The sequence below is a fragment of the Xiphophorus hellerii genome, chromosome 24 (genome assembly GCF_003331165.1).
Source record: "Xiphophorus hellerii strain 12219 chromosome 24, Xiphophorus_hellerii-4.1, whole genome shotgun sequence".
Taxonomy (NCBI): Eukaryota; Metazoa; Chordata; class Actinopteri; order Cyprinodontiformes; family Poeciliidae; genus Xiphophorus; species Xiphophorus hellerii.
Window position 1 is genome coordinate 4634757 of NC_045695.1, and position 23183 is coordinate 4657939.

The 23183-nt window shown below is 43.8% G+C and overlaps 1 protein-coding gene across 8 annotated transcripts in view; it reads right to left on the reverse strand.

Moving 5' to 3' along the window:
• The window catches only part of LOC116716087 (nck-associated protein 5-like), a 155506-nt gene that overhangs the window by 50787 nt on the left and 81536 nt on the right, over positions 1–23183 (reverse strand). For all 8 annotated transcript variants that reach the window (XR_004338384.1, XR_004338386.1, XR_004338385.1 and 5 more), the window contains 2 exons: positions 11313–11376; positions 837–970 (listed from right to left, as the gene is read on the reverse strand). Coding sequence is in view for 5 of the 8 variants with exons in the window: in XM_032556871.1 (XP_032412762.1) it covers positions 837–970; positions 11313–11376 (198 nt within the window). In the remaining 3 variants the exon portion in view is untranslated. The remainder of the gene's footprint in view (positions 1–836; positions 971–11312; positions 11377–23183) is intronic.

Here is a 23183-nt window from a genome sequence, read left to right on the forward strand (position 1 = left end):
ATGAGAAGATAAGCAGTCGATGTGAAATCCTGCACAAGTACAGCGGTGCGTGCCTATCTCCTAATTATGGCGTCTGACTCCTGATTCGCCGTCGCACTCCAGCAGCGGAGGACAGCCACGGAGTGGAGGTCAGGAGGAGGGCTGGAGCACCACCTGGCTTTAAAGGGGCCAGGCAAAACCGACGAGATCTTCAGACTGGTAGGAATATTACAGCATCAGAAGAAAAAGCGGAATTGAAGGAATATTTACGGGTAATTTCTTAGACAGAAAACTGAATGTTTTCTTCATTTCTGAGGATAAACAATGTTTTAAAGCTGCTAGGAAGAGAGAAAACACACCAGTAATAAGAAAATGCAATGATTGTGACATCTACAATAAGAATAAGAAAACTGCACCAAACCATAATACTGCCACTACTGTGCTTTCATTTATTCCAGAACTTTCTAATCATTAGTCAGACTCCGATCAACTTCTATGCTGGTAATTTATTTGCTCTAAAACTCCATTTAATAAAAAGTTGCTTTGAGGTGCTGAGACACCCAAATCATGACACTACCGCCACCGCGCTTCAGCTTGAAGCAAGGCTTTGACTCGCATGAATGGAAACGTTTAAGGCAGAGATTAAACTTTTGTCCAAAATGGTCAAATTGAAAGAAATGAGAGGAAAATCCCAAAACACATAACTGTTTCTAATTTTAGCTTTTAGAGTGTTGTTGTCCGTGATGTAGTTTGGAGTCTAAATGAAACAAACCGTCGCCGAGAGGCTAGCTGATGAACTTTGATTATTTCTAATTTAGAGTCAGAAGGAGCAGAGAGGAAGCATTGAAGGATCGTACCTGGAGAACTGCTGCTGCAGCGAGACCATCTGCTCCCGGCCCAGCTCCGACTCCTCTGTCACTTCCCGCAGGCGCTTCTCACTCTCCAGTCGCAGGCGGCGCTCTTCCTCTAGCTCGTGGATCAGCTTTTCTCGCTGCGGACAGACAGGATGGTAGCCAAATGGTAAATGGATTGAACTTATATAGCGCTTTTCCAATCATTTCGACCTCTTTATACTAGAGTCACATTCAAACATTTATACAACAGTGTGCAGATCGGAAGGCAGTTTGGAGTTGAGTGCCTTGCCCAGGGGCACATCAACATGTGGCAGGAGGAAGATGGAATCCAATCTACAACCTTCCAATCACAAGACGATGACTACTCTACCCGTAGAGCCACAGTTCCCCCTGTCAAGTAGGACAATTTTGTTTACAGAGACTTCATAATCCATTTAATTTGTTGCTTTGTTTATTTTGGATATTTAAAATGTCTTCCAGTTCCAGTGTTAAATTTACACTTTATTGATCTTTCAGAACGTGCTCTTGCATTACCACTATAATACGGGAAAATGGTGTCGCAACAACAATTACCGTTTATCACAATAACTTCCGAGACAATTTATCACTTAGGAACAAAAAAACAGTGTCGTGACAGGCCCAACAACGAATCCTGTTTATGAAGAAATACGAACCTGGCTACTGATGGAATATAAAATAAGCAAACAGATTGAGCAAATTAAAGCCAGTGAAAGTCCAGTTTTCAGTTTTATTTCATTTCCACCCCATTTATGAGTTTATCCACAGGATCTGAAAAGAGAAACCCTCTGGCGACCAATCCTGGACTCTTTCCCGCAATCTTGGTGGAGGTAATTCTAGCTGACGGAGCAAATGAGAGAGAAATGTTTTTCAGGCTCTCTGGCCTCGTCTGCTGCAAGCTGGCTGCCTGTTTCATAGCTGGACATTTATTGACTATCTGGAGAAGTCCTGCCAGGAATATCATCTTAAATAAATCCTCGTAAAGTCACTAAACCGGTAAAAAGCCCAGAGAGTTTAGCTGGAGCTGCATAGAGGGCGACCATAATCCTGACGAATAGAGAGCCTGCTCTCTGGTTATAGCAGAATCAGCTGTAGGAAAAGAATTATGAGGACACCTAGTGGCTGAAATAAGCACAGCAGCTGAACAATGAGAATCAAAGGTTTTGAACTGTTCAGCTGCTATGAAACAAATATTCAAGGATTGCCGTGAGTTGTAGATGGTGCTAACTGGCCAATCAGGAGCTGTCTTTCATTCTGTGTGTTTTTGTCAGAAGCAGCAGCTGTCAGCAGTCAGGGAGAGGACATTAAACCCGAGTCACCTTTAAAAGCTCTCCTGCTTCTCGCTCCGCTCATAAATTCATGGCTACAACGAGCGGCTGAGTTTTTACACAACAGTGGGTTTCCTCCTGTTGGGGGTGGAGGGGGGTAAAAGGGGAATGGACGGGGGAGGGGGCGGTAATGGCCGCCATAAATTCAGCCAAACCGAAGCATAAAGTCTTCCCTCCTTCTGCCAGCAGCAGAAACCAGCGATCTCTCCTCTTTTTGTTTCAACCCAGAAACTTGCTTTATTTGTGTTGGTAATAAAGTGCAAACATGTTCTGGTATGGAAAAATGGGTTTAATAGGAGGTAAAAATGCTAAGCATGCTTTCATTAGACGAGGTATTGTTCTGCACAGAAGCTTCATTCTCCAGCGCCCGAGGCAGAAACCGCCGACCCGTCGCTCGCCAACAACCTCACGATTAACAGTCAGCGTCTGCAGTAAAACCCTGCCGCTGCCTTTTGTGGTAAATATGGATGATTTCAGCTACTTTACAAGGCCAAAACTCATTAAGTCAAACATTACTGTATCTTTATGAAGCCAGTTTTTCTTGTTGAACTGGTTTGCTGCTGCTGCTGTTGCTAATTGAAAGCACATTCTGCGAGAAGCAGAGTGGCCACGAGGAGGGAACCAGCTCAAATCCAGCCTGGAAACTCCCCGTGGGAAAATTTATTTACTTAATCCAACCACTGAGGAAGATAATCCTCTTTTTAACTGGCTGACATCAAGATGGCCAAGTGTAGTGCCAGGTTTTCCCTGCAGAGGGCAATGCAGTCCTGTGATAAAACCTCACTTTGTCCCTTTAAACAATGCTGTACACTTGGTAGGGAAAGCAAATGGAACAGAGAGAGAGAGAGAGTAATCTTTAAAATGGACTGGAATGCTGAGCCATATATCTGAAACGAGCTGGGATTTCAGGATTAAACGTGACCTCTGTCACCGTGGAGACCAGCTTCATTTTCTGCCTGACACAGAAACGTATCCGTGCAGGCAGGGCCAGATGAAGCGTGACGTAAGACCTCAGGGTTTGGAGCCGCTTCTGGCGTGCTAGCCAACATCAGCTTCTTTTATTGCATAAAAATTCAACCAGAGTGACAGTTAGGAACACAACCTCTCACTCAACCCACCAAACCCACCACTCTCAAAAACTTTCCCCGGGAACCACCGAGACGAGATCAGAAACTAGCAGCTGCTGAATCGACAGCATCCGTGTCCAAAGGAAAGAACAAGTTTTGAAGGAGTCAGTGTGGGTCTGGTTGGTTTCTTTGCAGCAAAGAGGCTTTCATGTTCAACGGGGCAGAGGTTGAGGTTTAGCATAAACCTGACATTAGCCTGATTTATCTACTCCAAAACGAGTTTCAGTGTGTGGTCCGGATTGTGATAGAGTAGTAAAACCCAACCGATGACCTAAACTGTCCCCTCCTAAGGAAGGAAACTGAAGATGTGTAGGGAGCATCTACAAGTCAATTCTCTCTCCTACTGGAAGATGCTAGACCACTATAGTCATAATCCACAGTTATGCTAGCTCAACGTCAATATGTACTGAGAAGTTGGAGGTTAGTGGGAACCATCTGCTCTGAAAAGACAGTTTGAAGAGGCACATCTAAAAGTTGCAGGACACCGGCCCTTGTGGACTGGAGTTTGACACCCCTGGTCTAAATGAACTCTACCTATTCTGAAAAGAAAAAAACTGATCCAAACTTTGGGTTTTCTCCAGAGTTTATCTCCATGAATCTGTGGGGCTGTTTTGAGATCAGGCAGGTAGAAAGAAGTCTCGTCTGAAATCCTCCAGGAGTGGACCTTGCCTTAATTCGGTCAACATTAGACAGTAATGACTTTCATCCAAGCTGAATCATTAAAAGACTCAAAGCCCCATGATACCCCTGCATGATCCACCAAGGACTTTAAATTAATTAGAGCCCCGTCTGCTTGTCCCTGCCATGCCGTCTCCTGTAAAAGGCCAGCTTTATCACATTAAGTGGCTGTACATGTAGCGCTCAGCCTTGACTCTGTCTCTGCTGGCAGAGGACGTCCATCTGTAACTGTACATGGGTTTGGGACGCAGTTTGTGGAGGGGGGGGGCTCAATAATCTCTTCATTACACTGAAACCTCCCCCCTTTCTCCTTCTGCTGGAGCTCTTTGCCTAATCAAAGGGCCGGGAGCAGATCAGGGGCTCGCCACTAAAGCAAACATCAGGGACACAAGGCAGCGTGCAGGTCCCTCATTCATAAATAAAACAAATACAACACTCACTCTGTGTCGGCGTGTGCATGTGTGTGTGCGCGCTACATTCAGGAACTGTAACATAATTAGTAGTTGTCCTTGGCTGAAACTAGCTAAGGTAGCTGGTTTGAGATGCTAAACCTGCAACCAAGATATCCAGGGTTTCTTAACCATTTCACTTATGTTCACATTTCTAAAGAGAACGTTTGAGCCATTGTTGAAGTATTAATATAAGAGTTCATTGTGAGATAGAAATATTACTAGAATTGTTGGGATTTAAACATGGAACCTGCAAAAACAAGCTGAACAAAACAGATTTTTTATGCTTTAAATAAAATATTTTATATCACTGCCAGTTAAAAAGGTTCACCAGAATCCTTCCGAGAGAAACACACCCACAAAATCACAGGTCTTGTACAGTACTCAACAGTGGCCATGAGGAGCTTTTCTACACATCACTGCCTTCCTAAAATAATGGCTTATGTTTTGCCAAAAGTAATTTTTTTTTGCCTACATTATCTTCTGGCAAAAAATAACTTACACCATTATTTTAGGAAGGCGATGATATTCAATCTTTGCTTTGCTTCACATGGGTTGCTTTTCAACCCTATGTCTACCCACAGGACGAAAACAATTGGCAACAAAATAGTAGTTTAGCAACATACAAAACAGAACCAGTTATTATGGGATCTGTTGTACAAAATATTAGTTTACTTCTCAAACGATGGTGCATTTTGAGTTTCTGTACTAATTTCTTATTCTTTAGTGTTTGGCTGCTTTGTGCTTCCGTACTAAAACAAATATTTTCACTCCGAAATACAATAAAAAGCAAAACAAAACTTGATTTCCCTTGAAAAGACATTTGGCCTAAGTATTTTTTAATAAAAGTAGCATCTGTAAAAATCTATATCACAAAATAAAAGCGTTCTACAATGTCCTTTGCTGTTGTATTTTAGATTTTGCTGTTATCTACAATTATTGTGTGTTTTACATCCCTACATGTTTTTAGTTTGTTTTGCAGCTCAGGCCTTACATACAATTGTTTTGAAATTGTTTAAAATTTTGGTATCCGAAGTTGGAATATGCTTTTCTCATCCATTTAACATCAAACACAGTAAAATGCATAAAACGTACTTGTCACTGAAATAACTTGGAGCCTGAATCGTGTTTGAGTCACAATAAATAGAGGTGTGTGAAAACAATGAACCCAAATATAGGTCTGAAAATCCACAAACAGTGTTACTTATTGTCCCTGCTTGTGCATTATGTTAACGTTTGTCTCCAATTGTAAGGCATATGTTTTTATTTGTGCTTCATCTCTATTATTATTTTTAGGTGGTGTTTTGCCTTTCAAGTATTTCAAATGAAAGTATTCCATACAAGAAATAAAAAAATATGGATATTTAAAATGTGGTATACTAATTGAATGGAATCAACATGAAGCATTTCCTGACAGTTTTATTTTTTTATTTTTATTTTCTACTTTGTGTTTTGCAGTGCAGGGCTTCCGTACCCATGCTGCACGAAGGGATTTGAAGCTGAGTTTCACACTCTCCAATCCCATTTCATTTGAGATACAATAAAAAGCATAAAAGTGACTTTCTATTGAAACGGATTTGAGTCTAAACAGTGTTTTATTCAGTAAAAAGTCGGCGAATTGTGTCCCACAGGACTCCATCAATTCAATTATCACGGAGAGCGTCTACATTAGAGGGTAACACCTCTCCCTCAGAGAGCCTCTGGCGCTGTAGAAAAAAATACCAATAATAATAATACAGAATATGCTAAGCCATATGAGTGGCTCATCTATCACCCCCCCACACCCACACAGCCTTTCATAGGGAAAACCAATAGATAGAGGTAGAAAGGCCCGGTGTTGAGGTGTGATTTGGGCCCGGCTGTCAGCGTTTGTCACCCCGGTGAATACACCAAGCACTGGGAGCCGGGGGACCCCGTCTCGGCTCCGGCCCCTGCCTGGTCTGATAAGGCCAATCTGCAGAGACAACACCTGAGACCCCAAACCTCCACGCTGTCAGCCGTTCTAACAAACAGCTGTCAGAACCCAGCCCCGAGCGCCGGTCGAGGCCGGAGCCTTCCTCCGCGTCTTTCAAACCCTCAAAACGCTTCTTTATCTGCTGGAAGCACAAAAGATATCCGCTCTGATGCTGTGCCTTGAACACTCATAAATCACTGTCAGATAACATTTCATACCTTGGGTCTGCCAGCTCATTAAAGCGACATTAATCAGTAGCTCTTCTTGTGTGGTCATCAACTGGGACGAGGAGAACTTCAGTTAATCACCAGAGGATTTCTCATTATCTGACCCATAGAAGAACAACTGCTCTGATGTCTGTCTCCAGTAACAAAGTTCAGCTGTCCTAATTCTATTTTCTCCAGGACTTCTCAAGATCTTTAAGGTCTTAATGTGGCCCTACGCTATCGGAACAATATTTGTTTGAAACTATTCATTCTGCCATCTTACAACCACGAAATCTAACATATTTGGGAAGAAATAGATCAACGCAAAGAAAACTAAGTGTAACATGCATTTGTGGTCCGCCCATTTTACTCTGAGAAAGAGTAAAACTTTACTCTGAAGCCAAATTGTCTGTAATTTGGTCTTATTAAGTTAACTGTCTGGCTTCAATCCAAAACCTAAACTATGTTGGAAAAGTAGCCCTATCCAGTTGGATCCAGGGCTATTTTCAACAGAAGAATATCAGTCGCTGTCAACTAACAGGCTCTGTCAGAGCGAGCGCGGCCGCACCAAACCCCGAGGAAAAATGAAGCCAAGTGTTTCTCCAAAGCCGGCTCGTTTATTTTCACGTGTTGTTTAGACAGGCGTTTCCAGCAGGGCGTAATCTTAAATGCCCCCCCCCCCAGACTCGCTGCGTGCCTTTATGAGACTCAGGAAACCCCTACATCCTGCCGCCGATGGACTAGGGTTGCACTTTGGAGTGGCATCAAAAGGCGAGCAGGAGACAGGGAGGTGCCCGGCCCCGCGCCACGCCTGGAGGATTCCAGAGGAAACCTGCGGCGTGGCGAAGCCGTCAATACAGGGCTTGACTGGAAAACTGACAGAGACGGATTGTTTCCGGACGAAATCCTCTGTTTTCCCACATCATGAACAATATGTCTTGTGTGGCCGGATTTGTGGGGAGCCCCAACAAACTATTTGAACTATTTAAGGGATTTCTACAATGTTGGTTCCTGTATCACTTTACCTTGGGTTTATGGACCCTGGGTATAAAGGTGTGCTCAACATACTGACTTATCTATGCTAAGCACTCACAGTTTGAAGTATGAAAGTAGTTCTCAAGTTGGTCTGTTGACAGAGTTGGCTAACAAGGACTTCCTGTTGGGCTAGCTAAAGACATCTGTTTACGTTAGCGCAAAGGTTAATCCGGCGGAAAGACGATATTAACGATTTATTAGCACAGACAATACTGCCACTGGCTAACTGTTAGCCACTAATGACTGCAATGTTAGCGTTTGCTCTGTTAACACTCAAACTGTAAATTAGTACATTAACTTCTTAGCTTTCTAACAAGCTAGGAAGCTAATGGGTTCGAAAAATACGTCAAATTGGTCACAACTGAGCTGGACTGCTAAGCTAAGTGAGAATCTTGCTATTAGCAATCCAAGGTAATGCCAGATGTTTTCCATTTTATTTATAAATGCAATAAATAAATGTTCTCCCTAACAATTGATGTATAGCAGTTGTTCCCCAGGATTTCACAACTGTTTTTATGATTTGTTTTGTGATTATTACTTGTGCGATATCAGCGGTGTAGTAGAAGTAAGAAATACTGCTACTTGTGGGTAGGAGTTAGCATTCACTACAACCCAATGTTTTTGACTGTATTTGAAGAAAATATGCAATGAACTCATAGTTATGAATGAGAGTGAAAGATGGGGGGAATCTGATCATTTTCCGTTAATAGAGTCAAGAAAAATTGGAGAGACTGATTGTCTGTCTTAAAGTTTGACTCTGCCCCTAGTCTTTCTTTTCAAACCTGGGGAAGCCATATTGGATTTTCAGGTTGGTTTGGAACTCCCCTCATTTCAGTCTTTCTGTTTCTTCAACATGGAACTCGGAAATGTTTGTCCTGAGAGTAAAAATGAAATGCGTAACATCTTAAAATATGAAAAAACAATAAGCTGTAGTCATTTTTTGACCAGATTAGCTGGTGAAACCTTTGAAATATTTTCAATATTTCATCTTGTTCGAGTGACACCAACACAGTTGAACATTCAGAACTGTATCTATTGTATTAATGCTAGCTTAAACGGTTCAACTGAGCTATACGTCCTGTAGAATAAACATCAGGAGATCCAGTAGAAGCACACATTCACTGGGTAAATCTGTCATTTACACCATTAAGCTTCAGGTCTGCTGCACTGAGCTGTGAAGACATCTCTGTGACAGATTTTTAGCTCAAACGGAGGAGAACTGCTCAGTCTGATCACACAGGGTTTAGTGGACGTGAATAGATGGGGGGCTGGGGCAGAAGGTGGGCACAGAGTGGGGGTCTTCCTCTGGTTAGCAGCTCCCACTTCACGCCAGCAGCGCTTTGGCAATTATCTCCTTCAGGCAGCGCTGAAGCTCTGAAACCTCCCAGGAACGGCAGAGAGACAGCAAAGGGGAATCCAACGGGGATAATCCTAATTTCAAATGGAGCTTAGCGATATTCCCCTCCGTCCTCGCCCCCTTCCTGTCTGGCACAGATAACTCAGCCTGAGCGGACGCTCATTGCCGTGATTAGCATGTCACCCAGTCCACTTCAGAGGAGTGTTTCCTCGGGATCAGAGAGTGCCGACACTCACAGGTGTCAACCTTAGCTTCAGCAAATTAAACAGGAACAAGGCAGGAATAAAAACTCAGAATTTCACCAGATATTATCTCATCAAAACAATATCTGGAAGCATCAATCCAGAATATAGACACGTTGTAGTGCTGGAGGGCAAAAAAGCTGCTGGCTGGCGGTGACTACCATTGGTTTTAGCTGTTAAATTCTCAACATAAATCTTAAGCGACGCCGTGCTTTGCTACTAATTGTCAACACTACGACAAGTAGATAAAGTCCAGTAAAAGTTACGAAAAAAGTAGCGAGAGAGAGTGAAGTAGTTCAGTTATGCTAGCTTGACTATAAAAACCTCAACATGTAGACGTGCTGTGGAATTCGGTGCGTTTCAGTTCAGTTGCAAAATAACAAAAAGGCGACCTAAACATCAAGTCTGACAGATCATCAGTAGAGCAGGTTTTTAAATTAGTTAATCAACCACAGCTGTGTTCAGACCATCACTTATTGATAATCGCACAATAAATATAAAGCCTAAAACATTAACACTGAAATGGACTGAATATTATGTTCTTTGTGTGGGAAATGTTTGCCTGTTTTTTGGTGTTTTGCTATGGCAACAGGTCTCTGTATATCGTAGCTGAAACAGAGAGCAAGAAAAAATAATACAAGTGGTTCTGAGTTATTCTTTAGCGGTTTTTGTGCGTTATTTTTCCCTTTGCTGTGGCGTACTGCACTGAATTAATAACAACTACATCTCCAGGTTTCATTTAGTTAACAGTTCTTAAAGAACAGTTTTTTTGCCCCCCAGCGTTGTGCTCAAAGTTCCCGAACGTAAACATGTAGCGTGTGGATGATTTGTGCCTGGGATAGAGTGTGTGGTTATTTGCGCAGCTCCTAACGCTGAGCGTTAACGGTAGAAACGATCTGCCCTGCGGCTGAAACCTCTCCGCTGCTGACCTCGTCCACAGCAGGGTGAGGCGGGAAGAGAAAACCAGCAGATTCAGCTCCAGGCATCAGGGAGAATCCCAACACCAAGTCTGAACATCCTGAGAGTTCATCATCCCTCCCTGGTGTGTGCATATGTGCTGGTCCTGCAGGCCTGTTGCCATAAAGAGAACGAGAGGCGTCACCGGGGTGAAGCCAAACAGCTGAGCCTGCGGTGGGAGCATCAGCTGAGCGCAGCTCCATCACATACTGCGACTTTCTGACCTGCCACAGAGAAAAACTGGCTGCTCAGACCGGGAGGAAGAGGAAGATGAGCTCCTACAGTTCCATCTGCTCAACTCCAACTAATCAGGACTTAAACCCCGAAGAACCTCTAACAGCCAACAAGCATTTTGATCAGATATTTGGACAATAATATGACTGAAACTGAATGTAAGTTTTGATCTACAGAAACAGATACAGCGAGTTCTGCGTCTACGTTTACGTTCCCTCAACATGAGTATGGATGGTTTTAATGTTCATGTTTGAACCAGTAAAAGAGCTTCTGGTGCGTTTCCTCTGGATATTATAAAGTCTTCTTGGCTGACATAAATTAAATTGTTTGGTTTTTCTCAAACCATCAGTAAGGTTTAAGATGGAGATAAGATAAACTATTCCAATGTTAGCCTAATTTTTTCAGCTGTTTTCTTCTCATTTATAGTCAGAATAGTCATTCTGGTAGGGAAACAGTCCCACAGCACGATGCTGCCCCCACCGAGCTTGTCAGCACAAACACCTCAAAGAAACATGGTGGTTGTGGCCAAACCGCTCAGATCTGGAACTGGTCCGTTCCCCAAAACCGGTGGAATAATTACGGCAGGCTGGGATTGGTCTACGCAAAGTCTGAACATTAGTTTTATGGGAAACGTGATAAATACAATTAAAGATAGGTTATTGCCATAAAACCAAGCAGTTTCAATAAAACACAAAGATTGGTCACATGTCCAATCAGTAGTTTCTGATGTGTCACTGAGGTGAAACTCGTTGTCAAACTCATATATATTGGAGCAAATGCATATAGTTAACATTGTGTGTTTTAGAAAAGATCCACAGTAAATGTTGACAATTACTCTGTGGTTTAAATCCCCAAAGCCTTCATGTCAGTGTGAATGAGGAGGAAGTACTTTACCATTGTTCCTTCACTCTTGCTCCGTGCCACTTCCCTCTGCAGGCGAGCCACGGCCAGCTTTTCCCTGAACAAAACAAGAGAATCGGATCATTTCTGTGCACACACAGCTGCTTACACACACACACACACCCACACACATCCACAAATCTACGTCTCCTCAAAGTCGCACAAATCAAAATCGTGTTGCTCAGTTCGTCTTGATTTGCGGCATAGCTTGTCAAGTTTCTTCCACCAAACAGCTGAAACAGCGTCTTCCTGGGGATAAACCCGCCCACACGCATACACACACACACACACGCATACATAAACACACACAACAGAGACAATTCGGTCCCACTCGCTACACAGAACAGAGCTTCCAGTTCTGTCCAGACAGAAATAGCCCAAGAGGAAACAAAAAGCAGGGCATCCTCCACCAGACTTTACACACACATACACACACCGCTACGCGTGAAGCAGGCGGGACAAAGACGTCGACTGTGTTCACACTCAAACCTTTTCCCACGTGAGGGCATTCCAGACTTTAATGGGATAAATCTTGGCAAACTAGCGGGGGATAATAAAGAACCGTGTTTTAAAGCCGGCCCTTTAGAAAAGTCAGGAATCACCGGAGAGAAGCGGCGCTCCGAGACCAGCTCGTCATTCTGCTGACAACAAAACAAAGAGGCTATGGATCTGGCACATAAGTTTTTAATCTGAAGAGAACCAATACCCCCGTTTCATTCCTTAAAGGACGTCCTTTATGATAAAAAAAAAAGCATCGGAGTATAGAGAAAACGTTTCCACCTCATCTGGTTTCCACCTGAAAGCGTTGAGTCACCAAGCAAAGCGTAGAAAAGACGTCTCCACGTTTTCACTCTGCTTTGGTTATGAGAAGAGACTTCAGTCAGCACATTTGAACAACTTACAAATGATATTACTATGCAGAAAAAGTGTGTTTTTATTTTAGAGTGAATTTAAAGCATATGGCATTTGACTCCATTGGATTTGAATAGTCCTCTGTCTGAATTTGGACAAGATGTGTCTTCAATGTGTATATTTCTGAGCTAAATAAAGACACTGACTCTCGGACCAGAAGTGACCATGAAAATGCATATAGTTTTGAAACAAAAGCATGAAGTCAACTGAAAACGGGATTAAATCTCATCCGGAACGGACAAATTTTGCACGACTCTTAGAAAATATCAAACATGTTGAATTAAAACAGTTTTTGTAAATGTAGACACAAGTAGCATTCATGTTATTGGTAATTTGCAAGCTGCAAATAGTTAAATTAGCAAAACCTCCAAAATCCCTTAAAAACTGTCTGTTTTAATGTTTCAAAGACCAAATATACCGTTATATACTTTAATACGCACAGTGGAAACAATTTTAGCCACATCACTGAAGCATAACTTTTTCATTTCTCCGCCTTTAGGGGTTCAGCCAATCAGCACCAAGGAAAATAAATGGTGTTTCTAGATTGGCTGCTTTGCAAACAGCTTGTCAAGTAGGATGTATGTGTTTCAGCTTCCCAAGATGCATTTCATCAGGAATATTTTAGATATGCTGCATGCTGCAGGGGGGGGGAGCAGCCAATACAGAGGTTTTACCTCGAATAATTAAGAGTCACATTCTGCAGAAAAATCCACAAATACTGAACTCACTGTGCCAAATGAACAGTCCGTCCAGCAGACAGACACAAGTAATCACACTCACCTGCACATTTTTCAATTTTTTTTTTAACCAGACAAGACACCCAGAAACCATCACCAACACCCCAACCCCAAATAGCTCATGACTAACGTCTTGGCCTCCTTTAACAACAAGACATCACTGTTTAGGAGCAGCCTACCTGTCGGGAGCCCCCCCGCACCCCGCCCCAGATGTTTAGTTGATGGATGAGTCGACTGTCTGGACGGGAAAAATGTGCTACAGATTCCCAGTACTCCCGGATTCGAGGTAAATCTGACTGCGGAGCCCAACGGATTGTGTAAAAACACATAGTGGCAGTGGAGAGGAGAAGGAGGGGGGGAAGTGAAGCTAATTGGGTGTGTGAAAGTGTTGCTTACTTGAAACCATTTCTAAACGTGAACACACCTGATTGACTCATCCGCTCATGCTCCAGTTGCACAGTTGTCCCATACCCTACGCATCATTACACCGCCTTAAAAAGGAGAAGACAAACATGGCATATCTGGAAGTTCTCACAGCAGATAGTGCTTTGTTAGAACCGGACCGCCTGGCATTCCTCCAGTCTGTGTTATGGCTGAGCGTCGGCCCTCTAAGGGGTTAAATTTCAGCCCACTTATGAGCAGGCATGTTTCAGAAGCAGCAGAGCGAGAGCCAGCTACACCGCCGAGAAAATCATCGACAAATATAGAGCAGTTTGACATTCTGTGTTAAACATAATTATAGTAATTGGCACCAGCAGTAGTCAAAACAGAACCCCGGTGGAAAATGTTTAACCAGTGATATCCAGCTCGCCAGAGGGGAGCAATATTCCAGCAAATAATCCTCTGTTGTCTACAAATCTACTTTGAATATGTCATGTAAACTTCAATCCCCCATTTTGGCCAATTACTCACTTTGTGAAGTTCTACCAGCTGTGTAAACCAGCCCCAAAAATAGCCAGACGGAGCAACGTCAAGGCTGTTACATGGAGGGGTTTATCTTGAGTCATCTCCATCGTCGAAGGCTGAACTTTGGCATGTTATTGTTAGGGGTTGGTCCGAGAAATTGTAAACACTACATACTTGTTCGAATGTCACCTAAAATGGTTGGAACATATGGACGAAGTAATTAAATGAGTCATTATGAGGGATAATTTTGCTATACTACAATTTTGGTCCCATTTGTTTTGGTGTAGCTTTTGATTCAACGGGTTAAATTAAAAACATGTACATTATACTGTTTATCTTAAAGTTGAACGCCTGGGAAAACGTGAGCTTTACTTGAACCCACAGTGGATTATGTGATCATGTTTCCAACCAGCAGATGGATGCCGACCTCCAACAGTTCCCAGGGATCTGGAGTCACCTGACGTCAGGGAGGAATCACCTGATGCTGCCAGATGTGGAGAAAGCTTCTGTTGTGACATGAAAAACGGGGCAAGTAAACCAGCTTGTTTTAGGACCAGGGAAACGTGAACGTCGAGGTCAGATGTTCTGTTCGCCAGAGTTTACACCCTTATGTTGAGGTTAAGTGTAGAAATACTAGAATATTAAATATTAAAAGTTTGGGATTCAACATTTAGAAGTTTAACAGTTTGCCCAACTAGCAGGGGAGGGAGACAGGACAGAAGGAAGGATGGCTGGATTAATGAATAGATTGATTGATGGATGGACAAATACATGGATGGTTTTACAGATGGTTGGTTCAATGGATGGATGGTTGGATGTTCTCATAGATGTATGGATGGATGGACAGATGGATGGATGTAGTCATGGATGGATGGATGGATGGTCGGACGGATGGTCAGATGGATGGATGGACCAGTGCATGGACGGATGGTTGTAATGGATGGATGGATGGATGGATGGATGGACGTACGAATGAATGGATGACTGGATGGATGGACAGACGGTTGGTTGGACAAATAGTTGATTGGTGCAATGAATGGATGGATGTACTCATGGATGGATGGATGGACAGACAGATGGTCAGATGGATGTATGGACAGATGGATAGATAGATGGATGGACGGTCGGACGGATGGATGAACAGATGGTTGGATGTACTCATGGATGGATAGATGGATGTATGGATGTACAAATAAATGGATGGATGATGGATGGATGGATGAATAAATGGATAGTTGGACAGATAGTGATTGGTTCAATGAATGGATGGATGGACAGACAGATGGTCGGATGGCTGGATAGATGGATGGATGGATGGATGGATGGATGGATGGATGGATGGATGGATGGATGGATGGATGAACCACCAATCAGTGGTTCAGACGATATGGATGTTGTGGTTCTCTTATTTTCGTTCCAACAGAAAGTGAACCCAGAGCCATGAAGCAAACAGGAAGTCATCCGTTAGAACGTGCCCTGGTCACCTTGTGAAGACAATGTCCACTGTTCAACGACGCCAATGTAGTCCCTCTCTTCCTGAATCAAACCGTGACTCCAGCCAACAGGGCTCTGACCTCGCAGCATTCACAGCATCTTCACCTGCCTCCTCCTCTGGCTCCTGTTTGCTTTCACTACATGCAAAGGCACGACCTGTCAGGGTTAGGGGGGGACGATCAGTCATGGTGGGAGGCATTCGCCAACCTGAGCCGACATGTTGGACCCGTGTTCTTCTGGAACTGTATTGTGGGAGGCAGACGTTTAGGGGGGCTTTAATCCAAACATTATTTGCTGCTAAGCACATAATGAGAGAGGAGAAAAGTGCTGGATCTGATGCGTTTTCTGATTCTTCTCAACACCATCTAATTATAAGCTCCATTCTGCTCTGTTAACAGATGAACCTCCACAGTTTGCCTCTAACCCTGCAGGAGTTCCAGGTTGAGTTTGAGTGTCTGCAGAGGCCCCGATGCGCAATCCATCCCCACGGCAGAGAGGCCAGCCAGATCGGAGGTTACGATTTAGGCTTGGACAAGTCATTCCCGTCCCTAATCGTCCTGCAGCCGTGTTATGTAACCACTGTGCTCAGATCCAAACCCTCAAACCAGAAAGCAGCACGGGACAAAAGGTCCAGCGAGGCGTTTGATGTGTTAGGACATCCAACCCAGCCTGACAGGAAAGCAGAGTTAAAACACTCAGGATGCAAAGAACAGCTTTAGCCCTCAGTGTGAAGACTTTCATGTGCTTTACGCATATAAAGGTTGGGCCTTCACACATCTGTGACCATTCAGTCAGGCCCAGCACATCAGGCAGCTCCAATTAATCATGAAGAGCACCACAGAAGGTGCCGAGCAGCGGCCTGACCCGAGTGCACAGCTGGTTCCTGACCTCCCGCCTCCTGCAGCGGGCTCCGTCTGCAGCGCAGGGCCAGCGGCAAGACAGAAGCCACATGTCAGCACCTTCAGCCCACACCCACCCACACACACACACACAGACTGAGCCAGGACCAGGCGGAGAGAGCCTTGCCTCACCGCGGCAGAGCATCAATTATTGACGAGCTGAAATGTGATGAGGTTCTGCTGTGAGCAAACAAAGAAACTCTGTCTTCTCAGGACGCCATGTGCCAAAATAACGCTTTACTCCATGAAAATAAACACTTATAATTACTGTCATGTTCTTAACGCATGCTTAAAAAAACGAGCAGTTTCTGGGCCAGATCCTGCTTTGATTCGAATGCTTGCAATCCTTGTGAACAGCAGCAACAAGGGCCGACTTAACACAACTTGATACCAGGAGGTATGTTTGGACTTGCTGCAGAATGCGGTAGTGCAAGCTGACATCATCACAATCAGAGACATTTTCCTCCAAAGTCAACAAAATGCTGAGTGCCTGGAGTTTGATAACGTCAGGGATCCTTGTGAGTATGCCTGGGCACCTTGGCTGTTGTTGGTTCACAAGATTTGGTCGCAGATTCTAAAAGATTGATGGTTGTAAGGACGAAAGCGCCCCGTTTAGTAGGTCAAACACTAATTCAGCACAAATATCTGAAGCAGCAGAAATCCCTCATGAGGAGCCCTCTGAGACTCACAAGAATGCTTGCGCCGAGCGAGGATTACCCCTTGCCTTTCTGTCTGAGTGTTTTCTCTTTCTCCGAGCGGGGCCTGACCTCGATTGTCTCCACGCCTCAGATGCATTCCAGTCCAGGAGGAGCAGATGTGCTTTAAACATGGCCTCTACACACCGCGCCGCCACGCCCTCCTCCGGCCGATCCGTCTCAGACAGTTCGCCTACCAGCAGATCTCGGGGAGAGACCCGATCGCACCAGGGGCACACGGATGAACGCACATGTGCAAACACGGTGGCAAAAGACCTGCGAATACTTGCAGGCACACAACTGTAAATCTTTCATGTCTGAGTGATTAAAGAGAGATGACTGTGAGCGTTAAAGCTGCACAGATATGAAAGTAGAGGGAGGAAGCCACCAGCCTCAGCCCTCAAAGCCACGCACTCACATTCCTACAAGGTTTTGTTTGTCTAAGTCGTCAGCTCGTGTCCCACAATGACACATAATTGAGTTTAAGTGACGATCTTGTTGGATAATCATTGCCTTGTGATTTAGATGCTTACCTGCGTTTTCAAGAGGGGCAATAAAAGTCAAACAAACATGACAACTTGTGTTGAGGTAGACGCTCCCGTCGCTACAGATTTGTACAGAAAGGCAGCTGCACGCCGCAAGGAGAAGCTCCTCACGAGATGTGACGCCAAGTCATGTCTGAAGGCAGGAATGTTTGAAGAGGAGCCAAGATGCCATGCTAAGGGCGAGCTGGTGGGAATGTCTCACTTCAGCACCTTTCGCGGTGTTGTACTTTCTGTAGAAGAGACCTCGATAAAGAAGATGAGTACTTTTATCAGTTTGAGTAAAAGGGTTTTAGATGCTCTTACATAATCTGACTTTTCAAAGTAATCTCCTTCTTAAGCACTTGAAGCCCAATTAGTCAACAATATCTCTGATTCAGATCTAGCGTTTATTTCATTATTGAACTGTTTTCGAAATGAGCGCCAGCACACAGGCCATAAGAAGTGAATTAGGTTAATGGCGCCATAATGACCTGTGGGAAACACTTATTAATGTGCGTTTCATGTGGGGAGTGGAGCCAGCGATGTCTTGGAGCCAACGCCTAATCAGTGTTCAACCACTTCAAAGAGGCTCAAGCGCCAGACCAGAGCTGGTTCTGTAAAAACGAAAGGTGGTTCTGGTAGTGGTTTCTCGCAAACAGACAAACACCTTGATGGTTTGTCTCCTTGCATTTCTGCATTTCTGATCTCTCACTGGTGTTTATCAGCAGGCACTGATAAACACCTCAATATAAGGTTGCAAAAATCCCTTATTTTCAGGCACACATCATTTCAGGTGTTCAAACCCTTTCTATTGGCTCATTCAGCAGTAAGTTAAGTCATGCATTAGTCATATGATTTAATCTGATTTGTGATGCCTATAAAAGAAAATGTCATCAGTGACCTCCCAAAAAGCCCCATAGCATTGTACTATGCCATTCTGGTATGGTACAACACAGAGTGAATTGATTATAATATCTGTCAAAGACTTTTTGCCAGTTGCCCCTAGAAGCAGGCATTTACAAAAGTTAAGACTCATGCACACAGGTGTTTAAAAGTGTCCCCCAAATTGCTTCATTTATAGCTGATTTAGGTTGGACACACCAAAGAGATAGTGTGCCGACCTCAATGGGTCGTCAACTGTTTAAGTAAAATCAAGCAGGTGACCGCCCAGTAAGTAGGCGTTCTACTGTGCAACATCTTTATTGCTTACACCTCTTCATAAGTCGTTATGAAGAGTCGTTGGACGTCTGGAAAAGTCCAGATTGGTCTCAGAAATGACCCAAACTCACCAATAACTACTGCAAGCACTTCCACAACGTCCAACTTTCAAATACCAGCAAGTCTTTACCAGTCAGACACATCCCAACATCCTCTGCCTCAAACAAAACAAAGGTTCAAAATCATTAAAGAAAATGCTAAACCAGACACTTCTAGATCCGACTCCACAGCTTCTGTAGCAATGAGGTGACCGGGGCACAGGGACACATTCACTGCTGTACCAGAGAGCTGGAAGGATCTGCTGACTAATGCAGGATGTGCAGGAGCTACAATATTTCACAAAAGCCAAAAGCGTAACCATTTGCAGAGGCAGACAAATGGCCGCTTCACACACAATACAGACAAAGATACAGTAAACAGAAGCAGTTGGCCCAAAGGTCTTTAGCGTTTATTGTTAGCCATCTCTGGCTGTTTGTCTGGCTGGTTCACAAAGGTCAGTTTCAGTAGCATCACTTGATTTAGATGTACCATAAAAGGGCTTCTGCTTTCCCTTTGATAAAAGATGTCAACATTCCTGCAGGCAACTCGGTGTTGATGGAGAGATAAAGTACAAGGAATCCTCTCTGCCGTGTTATTTCAGTTGCCGTAGAGTCCTGGCCACTCTGGCATGCTGGTAATCCAGCAGTTAAAAGTCCGTACTCTCGCTGTAATTCACTCTGTCACCAGAAGACCTTAAAGACAACATGAGAGGTGTTTGGAAAAGAGTTTTACAGCTCAGAAGGTGAGCTTCTCCAGCAGCCCCTCCATCCATTTCCTCTCCAGCTGCGCCAACACCTCCAGCCACTGGATGTGGCCCTACGGGCTTCTCCGACTATTATCCGATGATTTACGGCGGAGATAGCGGAGAGGTGAGGCTTGTTGACATTCCCGGCCCTGCGCGAAAGCTAGAACGCAACGCCGACTCCTTTTCCAAGCTCGTAAACGGCTCGCTCCGCTGACAGCCTCACAGCAGCAGGAGAGGTAATCCGAAACAAGAGGGAACGCTAAAAAACTTGCATGCTAGAGTGAAAGTGTGTCAACGGGAAGCCTGTGTGTACTAAAACAAGGGCAGCAGCATATTATCTTGTAAACTGCTGGCATGCGAGTATATGACCTAAAAACAAATCCAGTTTGGGGATTTATTATTTTTTTTCCAAGAGTTGGAACGCCATGGGACACATCAACAAAAGGCCTCAGTACAAGAAGAAGAGAAGTTGGAAGTCTGCAAGCCGAGGTGCTCAGAGTACGCTCTATTGTGAAACAAACTATATTTTAGTCTGATTCTGACAAGAAAGCAGGTTGCTTAAAATGCAAAAATGAGTCCAAGAGCACCTTATGCAAACACTGGGGTAGTTTAGAAACCACAAGAACGCTCTAATGACGCCATGACTCAACATCCAGCGAGGGTGCCTGGGCAATGCTTTGTCTCCCGGCTAAACAGTCAGTGCATGCAATAAGCCATTGATAGCTAGCAAATAAAAGCCTTTTATTGGTTATAAACTGTGTTGCACCATTAAACTTTACATCTTTGCTGAGTGATTTTACACTAAATTCAGCTAACGGGAGACAAAGAGAGCAGTCATGAGGTAGTGCCTTTTATTTTCCTTCTGCTTTTTCCAACTTGTGAGCGTTCAGGGAGACACAAAGCACGACGTTTCATCCGGATGATCATTTCTTCTGTCTGAGTGATAATAAAAACGTAGTCTGGCTTTTTTTTCATTTTTTTTTCATCAAGCTTTTGTCTTCAGATGCTGCATTTGCGGAAAGAGAGAGCTCAGCAGAACTGGGCTGCCTTCAGAGATCCCACAAGCAGTTAGTCTGGGAGAGATAAATGCCGAGCAGGGGAGAGGGAGGAATGCATTCAAAGCACCCTTAATTGAGCTGGATGGCCTGCAGTCACACAAGCAGTGTCTCAACAAGGCTCGGTTGGGCTGGTGAGATCCTGAGATTTGCTTCACACGTACACATCATTAAACTAGCTTACGGCTCCACAGCGCCAGTGAACACAGCAGAGACAGTAGGAATTATATGGGAAAGTTGTCTGGAAGGAGTGTCCTCCCCTTCTCAGTCAGAGTTGGAGTCCTCTGGCCGTCAATGGAGGGGAAATGCTCCCATGCCGGGGCCTACTGGGCCAGCTATTGAACAAGGGAACATTCCTTAATAATTCTGTTTGACCTGGACCCAATACGCCGGCTGAGGACCACCAAATATGGAGCGCCACACACTGGGAGAGGGCCAGAGGGAGGAGGAGGGAAAGTTGGGAAAATCGGATGTGAAGGAGTGAGAGGCGATGTGATGGACAGGAGTTAGAGGGGTGGAAGTAAATACAATAGAACGCATGATGGGTTGGGATTGCCTTAATCTGGGTTCTTTTCAAGGCTGATGACAATCACCTCCTGAGTGCTGCCAGTGGGCGCTCCAGGCACAGTCTGAAACTTTTCACATCTATATCTTTACAAGGAAAGTGTTGCGGTCTTGCTGAACCATAAAATACCAAGGTTTTAAATGGCTACTCGTATAAGTAGATTCACTTTTATTTATTTTTTAAAATTTTATGACCACTTTTTACACTTTGTGTAACAATTCTTGGGGGTACATAATCGGTTCACGAAGATGTTCCTCTACTGGGGGTGTACAACGTCAAATAAGGTCTTGACCCAAATTTTGGGAGCCATTACTGTTACACACATGCTACAGTTTTCATATGACATCAGCAGAGTGGTGGGAAATATTTCTGTGGACAAACAGCTATACGTCTGCGTAGTCGGGATGAAGAGAATTACAGTTTTAATTCTATAAAATCAAATCCCTCCACTTGGCAATCCTCTTATCCAGTAATCCCCAGGTAGGTTTCAGAGAGCCGCAGGCTCAAACTGCCCATCCTTCCAACACATCTGCCCTGGTGGCATGGTGATATCGACGGCCTGCTGCTCTGCTCCAAATAAAGGCTTTAACTGGTCCACCAATGCCAAACTCAAGCCCAGGGTGTCCAGAGTACTAGAGAGTGAAGTAGCTGTTTATATATTGAATGAATTATCCAGTTTGAATGATAATTTGCATTAAAGATGTCTAATAGACTGCAGATTAGTTGAAACCTGAGGTCAGATTCTAGAGATAATATGAAACATAACAAAATAATATAAATATCTGACATAGTTGTGATCATTCTTTGATGGCTGGTACTATTAGCAATTATACAATAAAGCTCTAACTAGTTGTTGCTTACTATTTACAGTTGGTGTTGGTTACAATTATTAATTACTGAAGCTACTATTAGCTATAAGTGTTACTTCTGGCAAAAGCAGATAGCTACAATTAGCAATAGGTGATTGCAACTATTTTAGAATATGTCCTGTTAAGCTGCTATGACAACGCTATTCATTCCTCTAAACTTGAGAAAAAGGAAGCCGATTTGGAGGAACTTTAATTGTTGTCACGTCTCTGAGGCTGGCGTTGCTTTCGATGTGCTCCTGTTCTTAAGAGTGTAAACGTTGACATTAGTGGAGAGCAGTTCACCGTGTTCTCCTGGATCATGATGTTACTTTAGCACGATGTTAGCGTCCGTTTAAGTTTTTATTCTGTTTTAATCAATAAAGGATCAGTCAACAGACTGGGAAAGACATTTCAACCTTTTATTAATCTAAGCTGATTTTTTCTGAATGACATCAAAATACTCAAAGTTTGAGGAGGTATTAGCATCTATTAGCAATATTTGTTAGCTACTATTAGCAATGGCTACTACATATACTACTAACTTTATAAACAAATGTTAGGTTTGATTAGCAATGACTGCTAATCACTAATCACTACTATTGGATGCCTGTTTTGTTTTGTTTTTATTTGATTTTGGTTGCTCGACATAACAAATTCAACACAAATAAAAACGAAATTATTCTTTCTAGAAGTTTACAGGGATCATCGCCGACAAGTAAAGGGCATCCCACACATGGCTCCTCTTGTGAAAAGAAGCACCAGTTCCAAGCAACAAAAACAACCAAACTCCATCTCAAAAAACCACCACAGAATGGCATTTGTGTCTGGCATGTTGTCAACACCAGCCTGGGAGTCTAGATACCTCCCATACTCTCCCATGCCCTTATTTCTACACTCCCTCACAGTTCTGTTTTTAGAGATAACACAGTCGGCCAAAAATATCAAGACGGAGTCCAGGATCCTACTCTGCTATCCTTGGTGTGTTGGCTGTGAGCATCCCATCCCGCTGAGTCTGAGGGAAGACTTCACGTCACGCTACATTAATTCAGGAAAAAGTTCACGAGCTGACCATTACAGAGGGACCGTCATCATGGACATTCCCAGCCATTTACCAGTACACGCACCCTGTTCAGATGCTGTCATTTCACTGTGGGATTAGTGGGCCGGATTGAAAAACTTAATCTGCCTCAGAGAGAGTGGAAGGGAAACAAAAGGAGCAGAGGGAAGG